Consider the following 23,336-nt stretch of genomic DNA (forward strand, 5'->3'; position numbering starts at 1 on the left):
GGGGGCTCAGAGTTTGGCACTGATCCCCGCCATTGCTTCTGCCGGTCAGGTCCGTCTCTGCCCAACATTCCCCTCCGGTTTCCATCGTGCGGCGTTCCCCTGCGGTAACGTGGAGGAGACACTCCGCCTGCACTGCTCCCCTCGCTGCGGCCCTGACCGCACTCAGAGTGCGGTGAACAAAGTGTCTGACCTGGAACACACTGCTTACCAGCATAAATGCAGAACTCAATCCGTGGCCATTCAACTCTGGGGAAAGCAAAGAATAATCCATTGGAGGAGAATTAAAAACTGTAGGGGAAAAGATCTTAAATATATCAGCAACGGGCATTTACATTCCTTTAAAAGCAAAAGGAATGGAAAGGAATTGCATTTATATAGCGCCTTTTACAATCTCAGGATGTCCCAAAGCACTTTACAACTTGAATTTATATAGCGCCTTTAACGTAGTGAAACGTCCCGAGGCGCTTCACAGGATTATCCTGTTGCAATGTGGGAAACGCGGCAGCCAATTTGCGCACAGCAAGCTCCCATGAATGTGATAATGACCAGATAATTGTTTTTTTGCGATGTTGCTTGACCAGAACATTGTGGGGGTGGGGGGGGGGGGGGGGGGAGGGATGGAGCTCCACTGCCCTTCCTCCAATCGTGGCCATAGAATCTCTCACATCCACCTGAGAGGGCAGACATCTCATTCAAAAGTAGAAGTTCAATGTTTCACAGGAGTGCGAGTGTAAATGGACACCAAGCCAAATGGCGTTCATTCCTTCTCCCAGTTGTGTGTCCCAATGTCATTGGGTGGGGAGGGGCAGCTCTTGGATGGGGCAGGAGTGGAGATTTAGGCACGGATATTCGGGAAATGTGCGAGTCGGAGGAGAGGTGTGATAAGAGAATCTTTCCCTCCTTTCCCAAAAGGTTAAAAAAAAAAGAATTCTTCAACAGAAAGCTAGAAATGAGTTACTTGCCTTTTAAAAGCACTTAATCGACTTAAAGTGGCTTGCAGTCATTACTAGACACACAGATTTGCTTTACAAGGAGGAGGGATTCTCTAAGGGTTATCCCCTATTATTTCTTAGCAGTAATGGGAGCCAGAAGAGGCAGAGTAGATCTGAGCACACAGCACCATCTACCTGGAATGGGAGCTCAGGGTCTCAAAAGGTAAGTATACATCGAATCATACAGCACAGAAGGAAGCCGTTCAGTCCAAGTCAACCAGTGGCTCAGTGTGTAGCACCCTCGCCTCTGAGTCAGAAGGTTGTCGGTTCAAGTCCCAATCCAGAAACTTGAGCACAAAAATCCAAGCCGCCACTCCCAGTCAAGTACTGGGGAAGTGCCGCATTGTTGGAGGGGCAGTACTGAGGGTGTGCCGCACTGTCAGAGAGGCAGTACTGAAGGAGCGTTGCACTGTCAGAGGTACCGTCTTTCAGATGAGATGTTAAACTGAAGCCCACCCAGGCTGCCCTCTCAGGTGGACGTAAAAGATCCCATGGCACTATTTCAAAGTAGAACAGGCCTACATTTATCCCTCAATCAACATCACAAAAACAGGTTCTAACACATTGTTGTTTGTGGGAGCTTGCTGTGCGCAAATTGGCTGCCGAGTTTCCCACATTACTACAGTGACTACACTCCAAAAGTACTTCATTGGCTGTAAAGCACTTTGGTAGTCATGAAAGATCCTATAGAAATGCAAGTATTTCTTTCATCATGCCTGGTAGAGCTATCCAAGTAGCCGGTCCTGCTCTTTCCCCATAGCCCTGAAACATTTTCTCATTGGTAGATATACATGATTTAAAGTCAAGACTTTGTGTGACAGGAAGAAGTAGACAGGAAAAACATGCATATAAACAGAAAATGCTGGAAATACTCAGCAGGACCGGCAGCATATTTAAATATATAATAATTACAAATAAAGTTAAGAGAATTAATATTTGAAAGCAGTTAAAAGAAATGTAAAATATAGAAGTTAAGAGATTTAACATAGAATTAATTTGAAAACATTATTTGAAAACTTTTAAAATGAATAATATAGAATATTTGAAACCATGAAAAATATTGAATATTTGAAAACATTTAAGAAAAATCTAGAATTAAGTTAAAAGAAAATAATATAGAATTAAGTTAAACTAAATTAAATAGGAAAGAAATTAAAAATATAGACGTTAAGACATTTAACAGATAGAATATTTGAAAACATTTAAAATGAAAAATCTAGAAGTTAGTTAAAAGAAAATATAGAATTAAGTTAAACTAAATTAAAAAATAGAATTAAGAAATTAAAAATGTAGATGTTAAGAAATTTAACAGGATATTTGAAAACTTTTAAAATGAAAAATCTACAATATTTGAAACCATTTAAAATGAAAAATATTGAATATTTGAAAACATTTAAGAAAAATCTAGTTTTAAGAAAATATAGAATTAAGTTAAAATCAATTAAAAAATAGAATTAAAGTAAGACATTAAAAATATAGACGTTAAGACAGATAGGATATTTGAAAACATTTAAAATGAAAAATCTAGAATTAAGTTAAAAGAAAATAATATAGAATTAAGCTAAAAGAAATTTAAAAATAGAATTAAGGAAATAAATTAAATATATAGAAGTTAAAGCAAATTAAACATATAGAATTAATTTGAAAACATTTAAAATTAAAATATTTGAAAAAATTAAACATATAGAATAAAGTAAGAGACATAGAATGAGTATTTGCTAAAACCTTGCCTAAAGTGGCTCTCAGAGCCTGGCTGCAGCCTCCCTGTTGCTGGGGGCCGCCATCTTGTGTAGGGGCGCAAAGCCTGGCGGGTGATGACCCCCTCCCCGCGGGGTCGTGCGACGTCATGTGGGCGGGGTTGCCAGGGGTGACGGGGGGGAGGGCGGCCCTGGATCGAGTGGCTCGGCGCTCTGTGTGTGGGGCTGTGTGGCTCGGCGCTCGGTTGCTAGGCGCTGGCTGGCCCTGACAATGAATGGCTGCTGCTGCTGCTGCTGCTAGGGCTCAGGCTGCAAGCACTGGACTACTGGGGGGTGAGTGAGTGAGTGAGTGAGTGAGTGAGTGAGGGAGGGAGGGAGTGAGGGAGTGGGTGAGGGGGTGAGTGAGTGAGGGAGGGGGTGAGTGAGTGAGTGAGGGAGGGAGGGAGTGAGTGAGGGAGGGAGGGAGTGAGGGAGGGAGGGAGTGAGAGGGTGAGTGAGTGAGGGAGGGGGTGAGTGAGGGGGTGAGGGAGGGAGTGAGTGAGGGAGGGGGTGAGTGAGTGAGGGAGGGGGTGAGTGAGTGAGTGAGGGAGGGGGTGAGTGAGTGGGTGAGTGAGTGAGTGAGGGGGTGAGTGAGTGAGGGAGGGGGTGAGTGAGTGAGGGAGGGAGGGAGTGAGTGAGGGGGTGAGGGAGGGAGGGGGGAATGGTGGGGTGAGGGGCTCAGTGTGCACACACACAGCTTCTGGTAATGCCCCCCCCCCCCTGCACCATTCAGTGCTGAACCCCCCCCCCCACCCCCACTCTCAGCTTCATTGCCCCCCTCTTGTTTAAATCCCCCCCCCCCCTTTGTGTGTCTCTATGGGGATGTGTGTGTGTACACAGACTGTGGGGGGATGGGGGCAGACAACCAAACTTAAAAACTGTACCAACTTGCACTTTTTAAAGAATCTGTGACTTCCACAACTTAATTTTTTTTGCTGCTCAATTTTTAAGAGGAAAAATTATATAGTCTTAAAACTTGTTTTTTTGGGGTTATTGGGGGTTCTGGTTTAAAAAAAAATGGGTCATTTGTTTAGCGTGTGTGTGTTTGTCTTGTGTAAGTGTGTGTCTTGTGTGCGTGTGTCTGTCTGTCTTGTGTGTGTCCTTGTGTGTGTACGCGTGTGTATGTATGTGGTGTGTGTGTCTGTCTTTGTGTGTGTCTGCCTGTCTTTGTGTCTGTCTGTTTTGTGTGTGTGTCTATCTGTCTTGTGTGTGTCTATCTGTCTTGTGTGTGTCTATCTGTCTTGTGTGTGTCTATCTGTCTTGTGTGTGTCTGTCTGTCTTGTGTGTGTCTGTCTGTCTTGTGTGTCTCTGTTCTGTGTGTGTCCTTGTGTGTGCGTGTCTGTTTGTGTATGTGGTGTGTGTGCGTCTCTGTTTGTGTATGTGGTGTGTGTGCGTCTCTGTTTGTGTATGTGGTGTGTGTGCGTCTCTGTTTGTGTATGTGGTGTGTGTGCGTGTCTGTTTGTGTATGTGGTGTGTGTGTGTGTCGTGTTTGTGTATGTCGTGTTTGTGTGTGTCGTGTGTGTCTTGTGTCGTGTGTGTGTTTTTTGCAATTTGTTGGTTCAATATTGGCAGATGATACCAGAGGAATGGGCAGGGAAATGGAGCTGAGCCTAGGATCAAATCAGCCATGATTTTATTGAATGGCGGAGCAGGCTCGAGGGGCCGTATGGCCGACTCCTGCTTCTATTTCTTATGTTCTTAAATGCTGAGGGTGTTGTGGTGGTACCGCATTCACTCACTGGGTTGTCCACTTTTTTGAGCGATAAGGGAGTCAAAGTTTATGGGGGGCAGGCAGCGAAGTGCAGTTGAGGCTAGAATCAGATCAGCCAGGATCTTATTGAATGGCGGAGCAGGCTCGAGGGAGGGGGGGGGGGCAAATGGCCTATTTCTGCTCCTATTTCTTGTGTTTTCTAGCCTTCCCCGAGTTAGAAGGTTGTGGGTTTGAGTCACACTCCAAGGGGGCTTGAGCGCGTAAATCCAGGCCGACACTCCCAGTGCAGTGCTGAGGGAGTGCCGCACTGTCGGCGGTGCCGTCTTTCGGAGCAGATGTTAAACCAAGGCCCCGTCTGCTCTCTCAGGTGGATGTAAAAGATCCCACTGCCACTATTTCCAAGAGGAGCAGGGGAGTTATCCCCGGTGTTATGGCCAATATCTATCCTCCGATCAACATAACAAAAGACGATGATCTCGTTATTATCACATTGCTGTTTGTGGGAGCTTGCTGTGCTCAAATTGGCTGCTGCGTTTCCCACATTACAACAGTGACTACACTCCAAAAAGTACTTCATTGGCTATAAAGTGTTTGAGATGTCCGGTGGTCATGAAAGGCGTTATAGAAATGCTTCTTTCTTTATACCTAGCAGGAAAGGATGAACAGGCTGAGTCTCTTTTCTCTTGAAAAGAGAAGGTTGAGGGGTGATCTATAGAGTTCTTTAAAATGATGAAAGGTTTTGATAGAGTGGGTACAGAGAGATTGTTTCCACTTGTGGGGAAGAGCATAACTAGAGGCCATCAATATAAGATAGTCACCCAGAAATCCAATGGGAAATTCAGGAGAAACCTCTTTATCCAGAGAGGGGTGAGAATGTGGAACTTGCTGCCACAGGGAGGGGTTGAGGCGAATAGTATCGATGCATTTAAGGGGAGGCTGGACAAGCGCATGGGGGAGAAGGGAATAGAGGGTTATGCTGATAGAGTTAGATGAGGAAAGACGGGAGGAGGCTCGAGTGGAGCATAAACGCCGGCACGGACTGGTTGGGCCGAATGGCCTGTTTCTGTGCCGTATATCCCGGGTGAACTATCCAACCTGTACTTTTTTTTAAAAAAAACTAACTTGTAAAACTTTTATATTTTTCTCTTCAGCTGGTCCTCCTAATCGGACAGCATTTTTTTATTTAAGTGAAAAATGATGGAGTTAAAACGTAGATATCAGCATTCTCCTTTTTAATGAGAAAATGGATGATTTATTTAGTGTGTGTGCTTTTGTAATCTATTGGTTCAATTTTAGCAAAAATCAAAACACGAATGGAGGCTGTGGGTGGAGCATTATGCATATTTTCTAAGTCTAGTTAAGACAAGACACGAACGAGTTGTTTATAAGTGGGTTTTCATGCACCAGGGCAGCTATATCTTTACTTGCTCAGAGAGTTAATTTGTGTGCGATGCGGAGTTTGTTTTACAGTATGGTTCCGGGGGATTTGAAGAGATCCCAATGTAGAAAGTGTTACTTGTGGGTCAGATGGAGTCATTCTAGAATGCAATGAAACAAAAACAGCTGGACTTTGGGATTTAAAATTTTGTTTAAAAATGTGAGCCGATCTTTCAACTGGTGGGTCAGGCAGTACCTCTGGCGTTGCTGTAACTGTTAATAAAAATAGCTTTGTAGGGTAAAAGTGGGTTAGACAAGGCTGTTCACCAGCTCTGACAATCCCTGTTCAAATCCAGCCCAGTTCAACAGGCTCAAAGTGCCCGCTGCACTGTAATGGGCCTGGGATGTCTCCATTCAGTTATTTGTGGTCATGGGCACACTGTAGAAGTCGGCTGCTAAACGGACAGTGTGGTTTGAAGAGACCACAAGCTAGATACAGTGGGTGCAGTAGGAGATGCCTTGTGAGGTCAGAGCTGGGCCATGCTCTTGGGACATAAGAACGTAGGAAAAAAGCGAAAAATGTATAAAAACTTCAGAGGAGATTTACGAGGAAGTTGCCTGGGCTGGAGAATTTTAGCTGTGAGGAAAGATTGGATAGGCTGGGTTTGTTTTCTTTGGAACAGAGGAGGCTGAGGGGAGACCGTATTGAAGTGTATAAAATTATGAGGGGCCTGCATAGAGTGGACAGGAAGGACTTATTTTCCTTAGCAGAGAGGTCAACAACCAGGGGACATCGATTTAAAGTAATTGGCAGGAGGTTGACAGAGGAGTTGAGACATTTCTTCACCCAGAGGGTGGTGGGGGTCTGGAACTCACGGCCTGAAAGGGTGGTAGAGGCAGAAACCCTCACCACATTCAAAAAGTACTTGGATGTGCACCTGAAGTGCCGTAACCTACAGGGCTACGGACCCAGAGCGGGAAAGTGGGATTAGGCTGGGTAGCTCTTTGTCGGCCGGCGCGGACACGATGGGCCGAATGGCCTCCTTCCATGCTGTAAGTTTCTATGAAACTTATAATAGTTATTTTTCTTTGTGAGCATTGCATTTAGTAATTATATCCCTCTTTGTAATGTTACTTTTAATTGCCGTTTGCATTCGATTTCCGAACCCGGTCTCTATAGCAGAGCAGTCACAATGGTATAATGCATCAGTGTTCAACTTTCTTGTCATCTAGAATTTGTTTTGAAGTGTAGAAAAGTTGTAAAGGAAAATGTTAAGCTTGTGTTTCCACTTATTTGTTCCTCCTGATCATCTCCACCCGCCAAAGGTTGTGACTAGTGCTGGGGTACAGCTCCACTGACACCTGCTTCCCCCACCCACCCCCCAGTGCTTTCTTCATGTGTGTGCGTGTACACAGGGACACTGAATGTCAGCGGGTTATTGAACTGTAGCAGAAGGTATCCTCGCCGAGCCTGATCGTGTTGTGCCCAAGTTCCACACACGGGCAATTCTGGTCAGGTACCCCTGGATAGTGAGCAAATGTCAAGGATTAAGATCAGTTGCATTGGAGGCAGTTCAGAGAAGGTTCACTAGGTTAATCCCTGAGATGAAGGGGTTGTCCTATGAGGAAAGGTTGAACAGGTTGGGTCTATACTCATTGGAGTTTAGAAGAATGAGAGGTGATCTTATTGAAGCGTATAAGATTCTGAGGGGGCTTGACAGGGTAGATGCAGAGAGGATGTTTCCCCTCGTGGGGAATTTAGAACCAGAGGGCATAGTTTCAGAATAAGGGGTCGCCCATTTAAGACGGATGAAGAGTAATTTCTTCTGAGGGTCTTGAATTTGTGGAATTCTCTGCCCCTGAGAGTTCTGGGGGCTGGATCATTGAATATATTTAAGGCGGAGATAGACAGATTTTTGAACGATAGGGGAATCAACGGTTATGGGGAGCGGGCAGGGAAGTGGAGTTGAGGCCAAGATCAGATCAGCCATGATCTTATTGAATGGCGGAGCAGGCTCGAGGGGCCAAATGGCTGACTCCTGCTCCTATTTCTTATATTCTCAATCGGAGCTCCCCAGCTCACTCAGCGCTGACTGGGGATTGAAAGTGGCATCTTGCTGCTTTCTGTGGCTCGCTCGCAAGCTGGTCTGTGCTGCTTCCAGCTGAAGCATTGCGGAGCCTCGTCTTGCCTGGTGCTGGTGTTCAGAAGCCGGCTAAAGTAACGGTGTTGCCAGCGCTGTCAAATGAATGGAACCGGTGGAAGCCCATGCATGGTAGCTGTTGCCCAGTGCAGCGTGTACAAAAGGGAAGGCAGTCAGTAGCTCATATCGTGGAATAATCCCAGGACTCTGTAATTCAGTATCAACTAAGGTTAACGCTCAGGACTAGATTCTGAAACACACCTGGGACTGGTGTTTTGTAATAACAAATATTTATGATCCAGAATCTAGTTTAACATTCGAATCTGATCGTGGCAACTTTACTTCCCTTTTGGCTCTGATCGATCGCGCTCTCGCTCTCTCCCTCGCCATCGCAGCCTTTCTGCTTTTTATTTTATTGATACTGCAAAAGACTTTGTGCTTTCAGGTGGATGTAAAAGATCCCACGGCACTATTGGAAGAAGAGCAGGGGAGTTATCCCCGGTGTCCTGGGGCCAATATTTATCCCTCAATCAACATCACTAAAACAGATTATCTGGGTCATTATCACATTGCTGTGTGTGGGAGCTTGCTGTGCGCAAATTGGCTGCCGCGTTTCCCACATTACAACAGTGACTACAGACGTTCTCACTAAGCCGCGCGGCTGCTCAGCTGTCTGGTGCTCCCACGCAGGCCACTCACTGGCTTTTCTATGCGGGTTTTGCAAAGGCACGAAATTTTGAATGGGCCCGCATCTCAAAAAGAAAAAAATTAGAGGGAGCATTGGGTGGCTCCCACAAACTTCAAAAAGTACTTCATTGGCTGTAAAGGGCTGTGGGATGTCCTGAGGTCGTGAAAGGCGCTATAGAAATGCAAGTCTTGCTTTCATTTCTTTCTTTTGAAAAAGAGAACTGCCTTCTCTTGCCACCCTTTCGCTCTCCCTGCATCCTCAGTGTGTTGAAGTCATGACGCGTCACACAGCTTCCAAGCCGAACTCGTTCTTTCACAGGACTCCAGACCTGAGCAATCCCGTGTTACCCTCGGCCATCCCGTCTTTGTTCAAAACTCAAGCTGGTATAATCTAACTACCTGATTCATCTGGTCTCTGCATCTACGCTTTGGAACCAAATGAAAGAAAGACTTGCATTTCTGTAGCGCCGTTCACAACCTCGGAACATCCCAAAGCGCTTTACAGCCAATCTAGCACTTTAAAAAATGTGGTCGCTGTTGTAATGTGGGAAACGCGGCAGCCAAGTTGCGCACAGCAAGCTTCCACAAACAGCAATGTGATAATGACCCAGATAATCTGTTTGCGATGTTGGTTGAGGGGTGAATATTGGTCCAGGACATCGGGGAGAACTCTCCTGCTGGTCAAATAGTTGCCCTGGGATCTATTATGTCCACCTGAGAGAGCAATCTGGGCCTCGGTTTATGTCTCATCTGAAAGATGACACCTCCGACAGTGCGGCGCTCCCTCAGTACTGCCCCTCCGACAGTGCGGCGCTCCCTCAGTGCTGCCCCTCCGACAGTGCGGCGCTCCCTCAGTACTGCCCCTCCGACAGTGCGGCGCTCCCTCAGTACTGCCCCTCCGACAGTGCAGCGCTCCCTCAGTGCTGCCCCTCCGACAGTGCGGCGCTCCCTCAGTACTGCCCCTCCGACAGTGCGGCGCCCCCTCAGTGCTGCCCCTCCGACAGTGCAGCGTTCCCTCAGTGCTGCCCCTCCAACAGTGCGGTGCTCCCTCAGTACTGGCCCTCCGACAGTGCGGTGCTCCCTCAGTACTGCCCCTCCGACAGTGCGGCGTTCCCTCAGTGCTGCCCCTCCAACAGTGCAGCGTTCCCTCAGTGCTGCCCCTCCAACAGTGCGGTGCTCCCTCAGCACTGCCCCTCCGACAGTGCGGTGCTCCCTCAGCACTGCCCCTCCGACAGTGCGGCGCTCCCTCAGTACTGTACTGGAATGTCAGCCTAGATTTATGTGCTCAAGTCTCTGGAGTCGGACTTGAACCCACAGCAGTCTGACTCAGAGGCGAGAGTGCTGCCCACTGAGCCACAGCTGACACCTAGGGTGAGAGGAGAGACAGAGAATGACAAAAAAAACTTCAGGAAGCCTGTGGCCACCCGTTACATTCTCTCCTCCCTGGGTGCTGCGTCCATTCTCCCTACGCATCTGTGGGATTCCTTGGGATTTTTTCCTACATTCTCAATGCTCCATAACTGCAAGTTGTTAAGAATTTTGTCCATAGAGGATGTTGCTTCACCCGATCTTTTCCAGATCGACTGAGACCGAGAGGTCAAGGGGTTATCTGCGAATTTGATGTCGGAAGGCATTCAATAACAGCTTGATTAATTCTCTTACTACTTCCACTTGATCTGTGAAAACATACTGCGGTGTAATTATCGACTTTGTTCGTCCTGGTGGATGCAGGGCTATCACTAGTGACGAGCTGTTTGAGGTGATCAGGCATATTGGCACACCGTTAGTGTATTGGTTTAATTGTATTTTCTCCTGCAGTGTATCAGTAGGCTGGTGGCGAAACACTGCATTGAGTGTGAATAATTGAAGAGCCTCGTTGTGATTAAGGGTGGTTTTTTTTTTTCTTCTTAAATGCCACAGATAAATTCCTCCATGAGCTTTGGTAAAGATAAACTTCCAACTTTCAGCACACCTTTGATGCCAGGTTTCAAACGGTATTTCAAATCTTTTCATCTGCGCTGTGAGAACAGGTCTCGGAGTCAGGGTTTTGCACCTATTGTGAGCTGCCGTTCACTACCTTGGAGGGACTGACGATCGGTCTTGTGTTGCAGTCACGGCTTCTCACTTCAGGCTGAAACAACAAGGGCGCTATCTCTGTCGGCGTGTCAGAGGCCAGTTTAAGATGTTCCTTTTCCGCAAGGAGTTTTAAAATTTTTTTCCAGCATTCTCCCTCTTTCTGGAACTTTTATTAACTGCCCGCCTGATCTGACCCTACCCTGGACGGTCAGACGATGGTTGCAAAGACAACCCAGATGCAAGGCTGTTTTTTTTTTTTTAAATATATATATATTACTGGACTAACAATCCCGAAAACGGCGTTCAAATGCAGGTTGAGAATTTGAGTTCGGTTTATTAAAGAACAAAATCTGGAAATCTAAAAGTGACCATTAAGCTGTTGGATTGTCGTCAAACCCCAACAGGTTCACTCCTGTCCTTCGGGGAAGGAAATCTGCCGCCCTTTGCCCGGTCTGGCCGATATGGGACTGGGGACCCCATAGCAACGTCCCTCACTGACTGCTATCTTGAAGTTATATTCAAAGTAGAATATAACTTCACAGGGTGATTAAACGGGAGGCTTTATCTTTGTGTTGAGGTCTATCCCGAGCCCCCGATGCCTGATACAAATGGCACTTCAGCCGCTCGCTCTTGGATTGCCCTGTAATGTTCCAGCATTGAGCAGTGGGACGTGACTCTGGTGTCTGCTCACTGACTCGAGCTACCGGTCTAACACTGGTCTCACACTGCTCCCGGCCTGCAAGCTTCAGGCAACGGCCCCCACCATCGCAAAAAGTGCCGGCCGTCTACCTATAGGGGCAAATACAACAACTTTTATTTATATAGCGCCTTTAACGTAGTAAAACGTCCCAAGGTGCTTCACAGCAGGGTTATAAGACAAAACAGATATATCTGACACGAGCCACGTAAGAAAAATTTAGGGCAGGTGACCAAAAGCTTGGTCAAAGAGGTAGGTTGTAAGGAACGTCTTAAAGGAGGAAAGAGAAGTTTAGGCAGGGAGTTCCAGAGCTTGGGGCCCAGGCAACAGAAGGCACGGCCGCCAATGGTGGAGCGATTATAATCAGGGATACTCAGGAGGGCAGAATTTGAGGGGCGCAGACATCTCGTAGGGCTGTTACAGAGATATAGAGGGGCGAGGGCCATTGAGGGATTTGTAAACGAGGATGAGAATTTTGAAATCGAGGCGTTGTTTAACTGGGAGCCAATGTAGGTCAGCGAGCACAGGGGGTGATGGGTGAGCGTGACTTGGTGCGAGTTAGGACACGGGGCAGTGAGCACAGGGGGTGATGGGTGAGTGGGACTCGGTGCGAGTTAGGACACGGGCAGCGAGCACAGGGGGTGATGGGTGAGCGGGACTGGGTGCGAGTTAGGACACGGGCAGCAAGCACAGGGGGTAATGGGTGAGCGGGACTCGGTGCGAATTAGGACACGGGGCAGCGAGCACAGGGGGTAATGGGTGAGCGGAACTTGGTGCAAAGCTAGGTAATAAAGAGGCCGGAGTGGTCTGCAAATACGGCCTGAAGCCTGAAATTGGTATGTGAGCGAGTGACGTCTTTTACTGCACCAGGCTAGGATCGAACTCTGAAAACACAACTGGCGAGGGAGGGGGAAAATCAGCAGTAGTTCCTTCCCCTGAACGCTGTCTCCTTACCCACTGCAGGAAATGCTCATGTGTGGCCTGTTAAAGCAAGACTTGCATTTCTATAGCGCCTTTCACAACCTCAGGATGTCCCAAAACACTTTACAACCAATGAAGTACTTTTGGAGTGCAGTCACTGTTGTAATGTGGGAAACGCGACAGCCAATTTGCGCACAGCAAGCTCCCACAAACAGCAATGTGATATTGATCAGATAATCTGTTTAGTGATGTTGATTGAAGGAGAAATATTGGTCCCAGGACACCTAGAAGAATTCCCCAGCTCTTCTTCAAAAAAGTGCCGTTGGATCTTTTACATCCACCTGAGAGAGCGGAAGGGAATTTGATTTAATATTTAATATTTCATCCGAAAGACGGCACCTCCGACAGTATAGCGCTCCCTCAGTACTGCCCCTCCGGCAGTGCGGCGCTCCCTCAGTACAGCCCCTCCGACAGTGCAGCACTCCCTCAGTGCTGCCCCTCCGACAGTGCGGCGCTCCCTCAGTACAGCCCCTCCGACAGTGCAGCACTCCCTCAGTGCTGCCCCCCGACAGTGCAGCACTCCCTCAGTACTGACAGTGCGGCACTCCCTCAGCACCGCCCCTCCGACAGTGCGGGACTCCCTCAGTGCTGCCCCCCGACAGTGCAGCACTCCCTCAGTACTGACAGTGCGGCACTCCCTCAGCACCGCCCCTCCGACAGTGCGGGACTCCCTCAGTACTGCCCCTCCGACAGTGCGGTGCTCCCTCAGTACTGGCACCGGGATTATTTGTGCTCGAGTCTCTGGAGTGGGACTTGAACCCACAACCTTCTGACTCTGAGGCGAGAGTGCTGCCCACTGAGCCACAGCTGACACTGTGGCTCAGTGGGTAGCCCTCTATACCCTCTTCATGCCATCTGCTAATATTGAGTTTTTTTTTCCCACGTGTAATATTTGTATGAAAGCTAACGATCCTGCCTCCTTTTCTGTCCCGGCAGATAGCGCAGCGTGCTGAGTGGACACCATGGCTCAGACCCTGCTGATGGAGATTCCAAACTTTGGCAACAATATCTTGGAATGCCTGAATGAGCAGCGGCTGCAAGGCTTGTACTGTGATGTCTCCATCGTGGTCAAGGGACAGGCGTTCAAGGCGCACCGGGCGGTGCTGGCAGCGAGCAGCTCCTACTTCCGCGACCTGTTCAGCGCCAACAACTGCGCCAGCTTCGAGCTGCCCACGGCCGTGCAGCCCCAGTCCTTCCAGCAGATCCTGCTCTTCTGCTACACGGGCCGGCTGAGCATGAACATGGGCGACCAATTCCTCCTGATGTACACGGCGGGCTTCCTGCAGATCCAGCAGATCATGGACAAGGAGACGGAGTTCTGCCTGAAGGTCAGCTCGCCCCGCTGCGACTCCCAGGGCCTCCACGGGGAGGAGACGGCCTCGGAGCCGCCCAGCCCCGCCCAGGCCTCCCGCTCGCTGGCCGCCACCCCCCTCTCGCTGGTGTCCCGGGTCAAGACGGAGCAGGCCGAGTCGGACTCGGCCCAGTTCACCCCCATCGGCAAGCGGCTGTGGGACAATGGGCAGCGCGAGGGCAACGGCGCTGTGGGCTCCAAGCTGGCCCGGGTTTCCCACGCAGTCCCCGCGGGCCGGCAGCAGGGGTGCGGGTCGGCCAGCTCGGACCGCACCAGTCCCGGCACCTCCAGCGCCTACACCAGCGACAGCCCCAACTCCTACCAGAACGAGGAGGACGAGGAGGAGGAGGGCGGCGAGGATATGACGGAGGAACACTACAGGCAGATCTGTAACATGTACACCATGTACAGCATGATGAATGTGGGCCAGCCAGGTAAGCCTGCGATGCGTTAAGGCTGCTACTTAACAGTGGCAACATCTAGGTCGCTAATTTAAAGGGTAATTGCCGTCTCTGGCAGTGGCTCCCATGTGATTGCCCAACTGTTCGAGTCTCTTGCCTCAGCTGTAACTAAGAAACAATGCTGTGTAGCTGCCTGAATAAAGCTGTTTGGCGTGTGTGTGTGTCGGGGAGCGATTGACGCACGTGTGTGTGTGTGTGTCGGGGAGCGATTGACGCACGTGTGTGTGTGTGTTGGGGAGCGTTTGACGTACGTGTGTGTGTGTGTCGGGGAGCGATTGACGCACGTGTGTGTGTGTGTGTCGGGGAGCGATTGACGCACGTGTGTGTGTGTGTCGGGGAGCGATTGACGCACGTGTGTGTCGGGGAGCGATTGACGCACGTGTGTGTGTGTGTTGGGGAGCGTTTGACGCACGTGTGTGTGTGTGTGTGTCGGGGAGCAATTGACGCACGTGTGTGTGTGTGTCGGGGAGCGATTGACGCGTGTGTGTGTGTGTCGGGGAGCGATTGACGCACGTGTGTGTGTGTGTCGGGGAGCGATTGACGCACGTGTGTGTGTGTGTGTCGGGGAGCGATTGACGCACGTGTGTGTGTGTGTGTCGGGGAGCGATTGACGCACGTGTGTGTGTGTTGGGGAGCGATTGACGCACGTGTGTGTGTGTGTCGGGGAGCGATTGACGTGTGTGTGTGTGTGTGTGTCGGGGAGCGATTGACGCACGTGTGTGTGTGTGTCGGGGAGCGATTGACGTGTGTGTGTGTGTGTCGGGGAGCGATTGACGCACGTGTGTGTGTGTGTCGGGGAGCGATTGACGTGTGTGTGTGTGTCGGGGAGCGATTGACGTGTGTGTGTGTGTCGGGGAGCGATTGACGCACGTGTGTGTGTGTCGGGGAGCGATTGACGCACGTGTGTGTGTGTGTTGGGGAGCGATTGACGCACGTGTGTGTGTGTGTCGGGGAGCGATTGATGCGCGCGTGTCGGGGGGTGTTTGACGCGTGGGTTTGCGGGGAGTGTTTGACGTGAACAATTGCTTAAAAGAAAACGTTGTCCTGGTAATGTACAAGCAAAGGGAAAGCACGAATCTCTGACAGGAAAACCCAGTTTGTAGGTCTTGGTAGAAAAGCTGGTTTGTCCTGGGGGACAGTAGTTGAAAGAGGAAAGTGCAGAATAACATGGGCCTCTGCGCATGAATTTTGTTCCTTTCTCCAAATATCCCCAAACATTCGAGACCTCACTCTCAAAGTGGAGACAGTTCAGGGCGCTTCCATGTTAGCCAGTGGCTCTCTCTTGCCCCTTTGTCCCTCTCTTCGGGCACTGACACACTGGGCTCCGCTGTGGGACGTTAAGATCCAGCTGGTGTCTCAGTGGCGATGGGGATCTGATCCTCAACCCCCTTTATCGAACAGCAAATTGCCAGGGTTTCCGTGGGCCCAGCAGGTCTGGGTTTTTATCCCTTGGAGAGCAGTCTGTGGAGGGACAGTCAGCTTCCCTTGCCACCTCATAGAATAGAGTCACAGCCCGGGAGGAGGCCATTCGGCCCGTCCAGCCCGTGCCGGCTCTCTGCAAGAGCCCTTCAGCCAGTCCCACTCCCCCGCCCTTTCCCCATAACCCTGCACATTCTTTGTCCTTCAGGCACTTATCCAACTCCCTTTTGAAAGCCACGATTGAGTCTGCCTCCACCACCCTCTCAGGCAGCGCATTCCAGATCCTAACCACTCGCTGCGGGAAAACGCTTTCCCTCGTGTCGCCTTTGGTTCTTCTGTCAATCGCCTTAAATCTGTGTCCTCTGGTTCCCGACCCTTCCACCAATGGGAACAGTTTCTCTCTCTATCTACTCTGTCCGGACCCCTCATGGTTTTGAACACCTCGATCAAATCTCCTCTCAACCTTCTCTGCTCCAAGGAGAACAACTCCGGCTTCTCCAGTCTATCCCCGTCACTGAAGTCCCTCATCCCCAGGAACCATTCTCGTCAATCTTTTCTGCTCCCTCTCTAAGGCCTTCACATCCTGCCTAAAGTGCGGTGCCCAGAATTGGACACAATACTCCAGTTGGGGCCGAACCAGTGTTTTGTACAGGTTCATCATAACTTCCACACTTTTGTACTCTGCGCCTCTATTCACGAAGCCCAGGATCCCATAACATTTTTAACCGCTTTCTCAACCTGCCCTGCCCCCTTCAGCGATTTGTGCCCATATACCCCCAGGTCTCTCTGTTCATGCACCCACTTTAGGATTGTACCCTTTAGTTTATATTGCCTCTCCTCATTCTTTCTACCAAAATGTATCACTTCACACTTGTCTACGTTAAATTCCATCTGCCACGTGTCTGCCCGTTCCACCAGCCTGTCTATATCCTCTCAGGTCTATCACTATCCTCCTCACTGTTCACTGCACTTCCAAGTTTTGCATCATCTGCACATTTTGAAACTGTGCCCTGTACACCCACATCCAAGTCATTAATATGTATCATGAAAATCAGTGGCCCCAGTACTGACCCCTGGGGAACACCACTGTATACCTTCCTCCAGTCCGAGAAACAACCGTTGACCACTGCTCGCTGTTTCCTGTCACTGAGCCAATCCCGTATCCATGCTGCCACTGTCCCTTTTATTCCATGGGCTTCAACTTTGCTGGCAAGCCTATTATGTGGCACTTTGTCGAACGTCTTTTGGAAATCCATGTACACCACGTCAACTGCATTACCCTCATCAACCCTCTCGGTTATCTCATCAAAAAACTCAATCAGGTTGGTTAAAGACGATTTAACAAATCCACGCTGGCTTTCCTCAATTAATCCACAACCATCCAAGTTAATTTTATCCCTGATTATTGTTTACAAAAGCCTCCCCACTACCGATGTTAAACTGACCGGCCTATAGCTGCTGGGTTTATTGTTGCATCTTTTATTTGAGTGCGATAATGACCAGATAATTGTTTTTTTAGCGAAGTTGGTTGATAAGAATTGGTCAGGATACTGCGGAGAACTCTCCTTCTCTTTGAAATAGTGCCGTGGGATCTTTTACGTCCACCTGAGAAAGCAGACGGGGCCTCGATTTAACATCACGTCCAAAAGATAGTACCCTCCGACAGTGCGGCGCTCCCTCGGTACTGCCCCTCCGACAGTGCGGCACTCCCTCGGTAATGCCCCTCCGACAGTGCGGCACTCCCTCAGTACTGCCCCTCCGACAGTGGAGCGCTCCCTCGGTAATGCCTCTCCGACAGTGCGGCACTCCCTCTCCGACAGTGCAGCACTCCCTCAGCACTGCACTGGGAGTGTCAGCCTAGATTTTTCTGCAAGTCCCTGGAGTGAGACTTGAACCCACAACTTTCTGACTCACAGGTGAGAGTGCTGAGCACTGAGCCACGGCTGATACCAACCGTCGAGATTCCCAGCAGCGTAACTGACAAACCTCTCCAGCTTGACGAACATGGCTGCTGATGCCCTGCCTGGTCCTGACCTCCTGTGGTTGGTCTTCTGCTCCTGTACCAGCAGGCATGAGCCTGAGAAAGAGCAAAAGGGAAACTTCTGAATGTGTCCAGAGGCCTGGGGGATTATCCAGCTCCACATGTGTTAGTTGAATGGCCGAGCCCGTTGTACGGGATGAAATTTTGTCCTACATTTTCCTCGGCCATCTCCTGGTTCAGTGTACATCATCGGCATAGCCAGTTTATTAAAGTAAAGGAAGAATTGCTTTGTTTTTGCTGTGCTGCACACTTGGGCATGCACAGGTGAACTAAAACCTCGATAAATACACAGCGCCTCCGTCAGCATCTTTGGAGGGAAAGGATCAATTTATCTCAAGTGTAGTTAGAGTCTTCATCAGAACCAGAAACTGGGAGAACATAACTTAAGAAATAGGAGCAGGAGTCGGCCATTCGGCCCCTCGAGCCTGCTCCGCCATTCAATAAGATCACGGCTGATCTTCGACCTCAACTCCACTTTCCCGCCTGATCCCCATATCCCTCGATTCCCCATGACTCCAAAAATCTATCGATCTCAGCCTTGAATATACTCAACTAGTCAGCATCCACAGCCCTCTGGGGCAGAGAATTCCAAAGATTCACCACCCTCTGAGTGAAGACATTTCTCCTCAACCCAGTCCTAAATGAGAAGTTATGTTAAACTTGTATAGAACCTTGGTTAGACCACACTTGGAACACCATGCACAGTTCTGAGCTCCATATTACATGAAGGATATATCATCATCATCAACATAGGCAGATATAGAGGCACTGGTGCAGGCCCAAAAGAGAGTTACTAGAATGATACCAGAACTGAGAGGTTATAACTATCAGGAACGATCGAACAGGCTGGGTCTCTTTTCTCTGATAAAGGCAAGAGTGAGGGGTGACGTGATGGAGGTCTTTGAGATTATGAAAGGGTTAGATGAGGTCGATGTAGAGAAGACGCTTCCACTTGTAGGGGGAGTCCATAAACTAGGGGCCATCAATATAAGATAGTCACTAATAAAAACAATGGGGAATTCAGGAGAACCTTCTTCAGGAGAGTGGTGAGAATGTGGAACTCGCTGCCACAGGGAGTGGTTGAGGCGAATAGTATCGATGGATTTAAGGGGAGGCTGGATACACACATGCGGGAGAAAGGAATATGGGGTGAGATGAAGAGGGGTCGGAGGGGGCTGGTGTGGGGCAGAAACACCGGCACGGAGCGGTTGGACCTGCTGCACATTGTTATAACGTACTTTGTCACCAGGCCGGTTTTTGTTTTCTTGCCAGCGGCCGAGCGGGTGGAAGCCCTGCCCGATCACCTGACCACCGACGCCCGCTCGAGGGTACGGATGCGGAGAGACCTGGCGGCATTGCCAGCGGAGCTCATCACCCAGATCGGAAACCGATGTCACCCCAAGCTTTACGCAGAGGGGGATCCCACCGAGAAGCTGGAACTTGTAACAGGTACCGCCCGCGTTTCACATGCCATGTGATAGCACCCGCGTTTCACATGCCCTGTAACAGGTACCGCCCGCGTTTCACATGCCCTGTAACGGGTGCCGCCCACGTTTCACATGCCCTGTAACGGGTGCCGCCCACGTTTCACATGCCCTGTAACGGGTACCGCCCACGTTTCACATGCCCTGTAACAGGTACCGCCCGCGTTTCACATGCCCTGTAACAGGTGCCGCCCGCGTTTCACATGCCCTGTAACGGGTGCCGCCCACGTTTCACATGCCCTGTAACGGGTGCCGCCCACGTTTCACATGCCCTGTAACAGGTACTGCCTGCGTTTCACATGCCCTGTGATAGCGCCCACGTTTCACATGCCCTGTAACGGGTACTGCCCGCGTTTCACATGCCCTGTAACGGGTGCCGCCCACGTTTCACATGCCCTGTAACGGGTGCCGCCCACGTTTCACATGCCCTGTAACAGGTACTGCCTGCGTTTCACATGCCCTGTGATAGCGCCCGCGTTTCACATGCCCTGTAACAGGTACTGCCTGCGTTTCACATGCCCTGTAACAGGTACTGCCTGCGTTTCACAAGCCCTGTGATAGCGCCCGCGTTTCACATGCCTTTTCTCTGTCCACATTACCCTCCCACAACCCCAGCTGCTTGACCAGGTGGGCCCTCGCACCGATGGGCGTCCTGCTTGTGCCTTTCATGTTGTGAAGAATGATCACCTTGAGTTTCCTTTTTTTTAAATCTGTGACAGGAACCAGCGTCTTTATCACCCGAGCCCAGTTAATGAACTGCCACGTCTGCGCAGGAACGCGTCACAAAGTCCTCCTCCGTAGGCTGCTCGCATCCTTCTTTGACCGGTAAGAAACCAAGTGAAATTTTTTTTTAAAACAGGAAATGTCGGAGACACTCAGCAGGATCAGGCAGCCTCTGTGGAGAGTGGGAGGGGGAAGAGAGAGAGTGTTAACGTTTCAGGTCGATGACCCTTTCGTCTGAACTGGGAGACGTTACAGGTTTTGAGCCTGAGAAAAGGGGAGTGAGGGAAAGAGCAAACTGGAGAGGTGTGTGATGGGGTTAAGGGCAGGAGTGATTAAATGACAAAATACAAATGGACTTGTTGCAGCAGAGAGAGGGCAAGAGGGTAAGCGAAGTGTCGCCCTATCAGACTGAAGGTACCAGTTTGGACAGTGTGGTTGCCGTTAGTTTTTCCCTTGAGCTCTGATACTTTGCATTAAGGAGTCGGGGACCGGGAGTGATGCCCCCCATGGTTGAGTTGCCTGCCGACAACAGCGTTTGTGCAGGAAGAATGGCGAGTGAGACTGGATCCCAAGGCAAGCCAGCGCTTTTGAGGAGAGGAGAGGAGAGGAGAGGAGAGGAGAGGAGAGGAGAGGAGAGGAGAGGAGAGGAGAGGAGAATATTTTCAGCCTGATTCCGAGAAAGTTTCATGAAAGCAGGCACTGGGGAGCAGCCAAACCCGCCGAGATAGCAGTCCTCGGAAGGACTGGGACAGGAGAGCTGCTGTTGGCACTGTGACATTCTGCGGGTTTGTTAATGCAAGGGGTTCACTTTACGCTCATTTCCTCCCCCGCTGCAGGAACACGCTGGCAAACAGCTGTGGCACCGGAATCCGCTCCTCCACCAATGATCCAAGCAGGAAACCTCTGGACAGCCGGGTCCTCAATGCTGTCAAAAGTGAGTAGGGTGGGGTCGGACTGTGTGCTCGCAGGGGTCACTGGGGCATTCGGCAGCACCTGTGGACACCACAAACTCCGTTCCTCCTCCCTGGCCACCATCCGAGGCCCAATCAGACCGTTAGCAATCTTGGTACTTGAGCTTCCGACCATCTATCCAGTCCGTCACCCAGACAGCCTGTCTCCACCCCCGCCTCAGCTCATCTGCTGCTGAAACCCTCATCCATGCCTCAGCTACCCCTAGACACCTGCATGCACCGACACTTGGGAGTCCCTGGCCAAAGACCAGTCCGCCCTAAGTGCAGGAAGTGCATCCGGGAGGGCGCTGAGCACCTCGAGTCTCGTCGCCGAGAGCGTGCAGAAACCAAGCGCAGGCAGCGGAAGGAGCGTGCGGCAAACCAGTCCCACCCACCCTTACCCTCAACGACTATCTGTCCCACCTGTGACAGGGTCTGTGGCTCTTGTATTGGACTGTTCAGTCACCTAAGAACTCATTTTAGGAGTGGAAGCAAGTCTTCCTCGATTCCGAGGGACTGCCTACGATGGTGATGACCTCTAGACTTTACTCCAACGTACCCCAGGCTGGCCTCCCACATTCTACCCATACTTGAGCTCATCCAAAACTCAGCAGCCCATGTCCTAACTCATCCCTGTGCTCGCTGACCTAATTGGCTCCCGGTCCGGCAACGCCTCAATTAAAAAATTCTCAGCCTTGTTTTCTTAACCCTCCGTGGCCTCGCCCCTCCCTATTACTGTAACCTCCTCCTGCCCCACAAACCCCCGAGATCTATGCGCTCCTCTAATTCTGCCCTCTTGCGCATCCCCCGATTTTAATCGCTCCACCGTTGGCGGCCGTGCCTTCAGCAGCCTGGGCCCTAAGCGCTGAAATTTGCTCCCTAAACACCTCGCTCCCCCTTTAAAGACACCTTTGATTATCTGTTCTAATACATTCTTGTGTGGCGTGGTGTCAAACCTTGTCTGATAACACTCCTGTGAAACGATTTGGGTTGTTTTACTATGTTAAAGGCGCTATATAATACAAGTTAGTTGTTGGGGTCAAAGTGGTTGACGCAGTACAAAGTTTTCCAAACTTTTCTGTGTGTGGGGAGTTGATGGGGCAGGTCCGTTGTAAACATTGACACATGTCTCAGGGACACCTGTCCTCCCCTTCCGCCTTCCCCCCCCCACACCCTCTCCTTTCCTCTCCTCACCCCCCTTCCCCTCTCCTCCCCCCCCTTCCCCTCTCCTCCCCCCCCCTTCCCCTCTCCTCCCCCCCTTCCCCTCTCCTCCCCCCCCTTCCCTCTCCTCCCCCCCTCCTCCCCCCCCCTCTCCTCCCCCCCTTCCCTCTCCTCCCCCCTCCTCCTCCCCCCCTCTCCTCCCCCCCTCCTCCTCCCCCCCTCCTCCTCCCCCCCTCCTCCCCCCCCTCCTCCCCCCCCTTCCCCTCTCCTCCCCCCCTTCCCCTCTCCTCCCCCCCCCTTCCCCTCTCCTCCCCCCCTTCCCCCTCTCCTCCCCCCCCTTCCCCTCTCCTCCCCCCCTTCCCCTCTCCTCCCCCTCCTCCCCCCCTCCTCCCCTCTCCTCCCCTCTCCCCCCCCCCTTCCCTCTCCTCCCCTCTCCCCTCCCTCCCTCCTCCCCCCTCTCCTCCCCCTCCTCCCCCCCCCTCTCCTCCCCCCCCCCTCTCCTCCCCCCCCTCTCCTCCCCCCTTCCCCCTCCTCCCCCCCCTTCCCCTCTCCTCCCCCCCCTTCCCCTCTCCTCCCCCCCTTCCCCTCTCCTCCCCCCCTTCCCCTCTCCTCCCCCCTTCCCCTCTCCTCCCCCCCTTCCCCTCTCCTCCCCCCCTTCCCCTCTCCTCCCCCCTTCCCCTCTCCTCTCCCCCTTCCCCTCTCCTCCCCCCTTCCCCTCTCCTCCCCCCCTTCCCCTCTCCTCCCCCCTTCCCCTCTCCTCCCCCCTTCCCCTCTCCTCCCCCCTTCCCCTCTCCTCCCCCCTTCCCCTCTCCTCCCCCCTTCCCCTCTCCTCCCCCCCTTCCCCTCTTCCCCCCCCCTTCCCCTCTCCTCCCCCCTTCCCCTCTCCTCCCCCCCTCCCCTCTCCTCCCCCCCCTTCCCCTCTCCTCCCCCCCTCTCCCCTCTCTCCCCCTCTCCCCCCCCCTCTCCTCCCCCCCTCTCCTCCCCCCCTCTCCTCCCCCCCCTCTCCTCCCCCCCTCTCCTCCCCCCCTCTCCTCCCCCCCTTCCCCTCTCCTCCCCCCATCTCCCCTCTCCCCCCCCATCTCCCCTCTCCTCCCCCCCATCTCCCCTCTCCTCCCCCCCATCTCCCCTCTCCTCCCCCCCATCTCCCCTCTCCTCCCCCCCATCTCCCCTCTCCTCCCCCCCATCTCCCCTCTCCTCCCCCCCATCTCCCCTCTCCTCCCCCCCATCTCCCCTCTCCTCCCCCCCATCTCCCCTCTCCTCCCCCCATCTCCCCTCTCCTCCCCCCCATCTCCCCTCTCCTCCCCCCCATCTCCCCTCCTCCTCCTCCCCCCCATCTCCCCTCTCCTCC

The 23,336-nt window shown here is 51.5% G+C and overlaps 1 protein-coding gene and 1 long non-coding RNA gene across 2 annotated transcripts in view; one reads left to right on the plus strand and one right to left on the minus strand.

Annotated features, from left to right (window-relative positions):
- The window catches only part of LOC139237894 (uncharacterized), a 3,804-nt gene extending 993 nt beyond the window's left edge, over window positions 1-2,811 (minus strand). Inside the window, exons 1-2 of the long non-coding RNA XR_011588539.1 lie at window positions 2,718-2,811; window positions 209-246 (exon numbers count right to left, since the gene is read on the minus strand). This is a non-coding gene — a long non-coding RNA (uncharacterized lncRNA). The remainder of the gene's footprint in view (window positions 1-208; window positions 247-2,717) is intronic.
- Window positions 2,812-2,885: 74 nt separating this feature from the next.
- Window positions 2,886-20,819, plus strand: nacc1b (nucleus accumbens associated 1, BEN and BTB (POZ) domain containing b). Its single transcript, XM_070867409.1, has 5 exons — window positions 2,886-3,022; window positions 13,335-14,183; window positions 18,943-19,119; window positions 19,874-19,979; window positions 20,714-20,819. The coding sequence occupies exons 2-5, from the start codon at window positions 13,361-13,363 to the stop codon at window positions 20,817-20,819; spliced, it is 1,212 nt and encodes a 403-aa protein (XP_070723510.1). The 5' UTR covers window positions 2,886-3,022; window positions 13,335-13,360.
- Window positions 20,820-23,336: the final 2,517 nt, after the last annotated feature.

The sequence above is a fragment of the Pristiophorus japonicus genome, chromosome 24, assembly GCF_044704955.1.
Source record: "Pristiophorus japonicus isolate sPriJap1 chromosome 24, sPriJap1.hap1, whole genome shotgun sequence".
NCBI classification, from domain to species: domain Eukaryota; kingdom Metazoa; phylum Chordata; class Chondrichthyes; family Pristiophoridae; genus Pristiophorus; species Pristiophorus japonicus.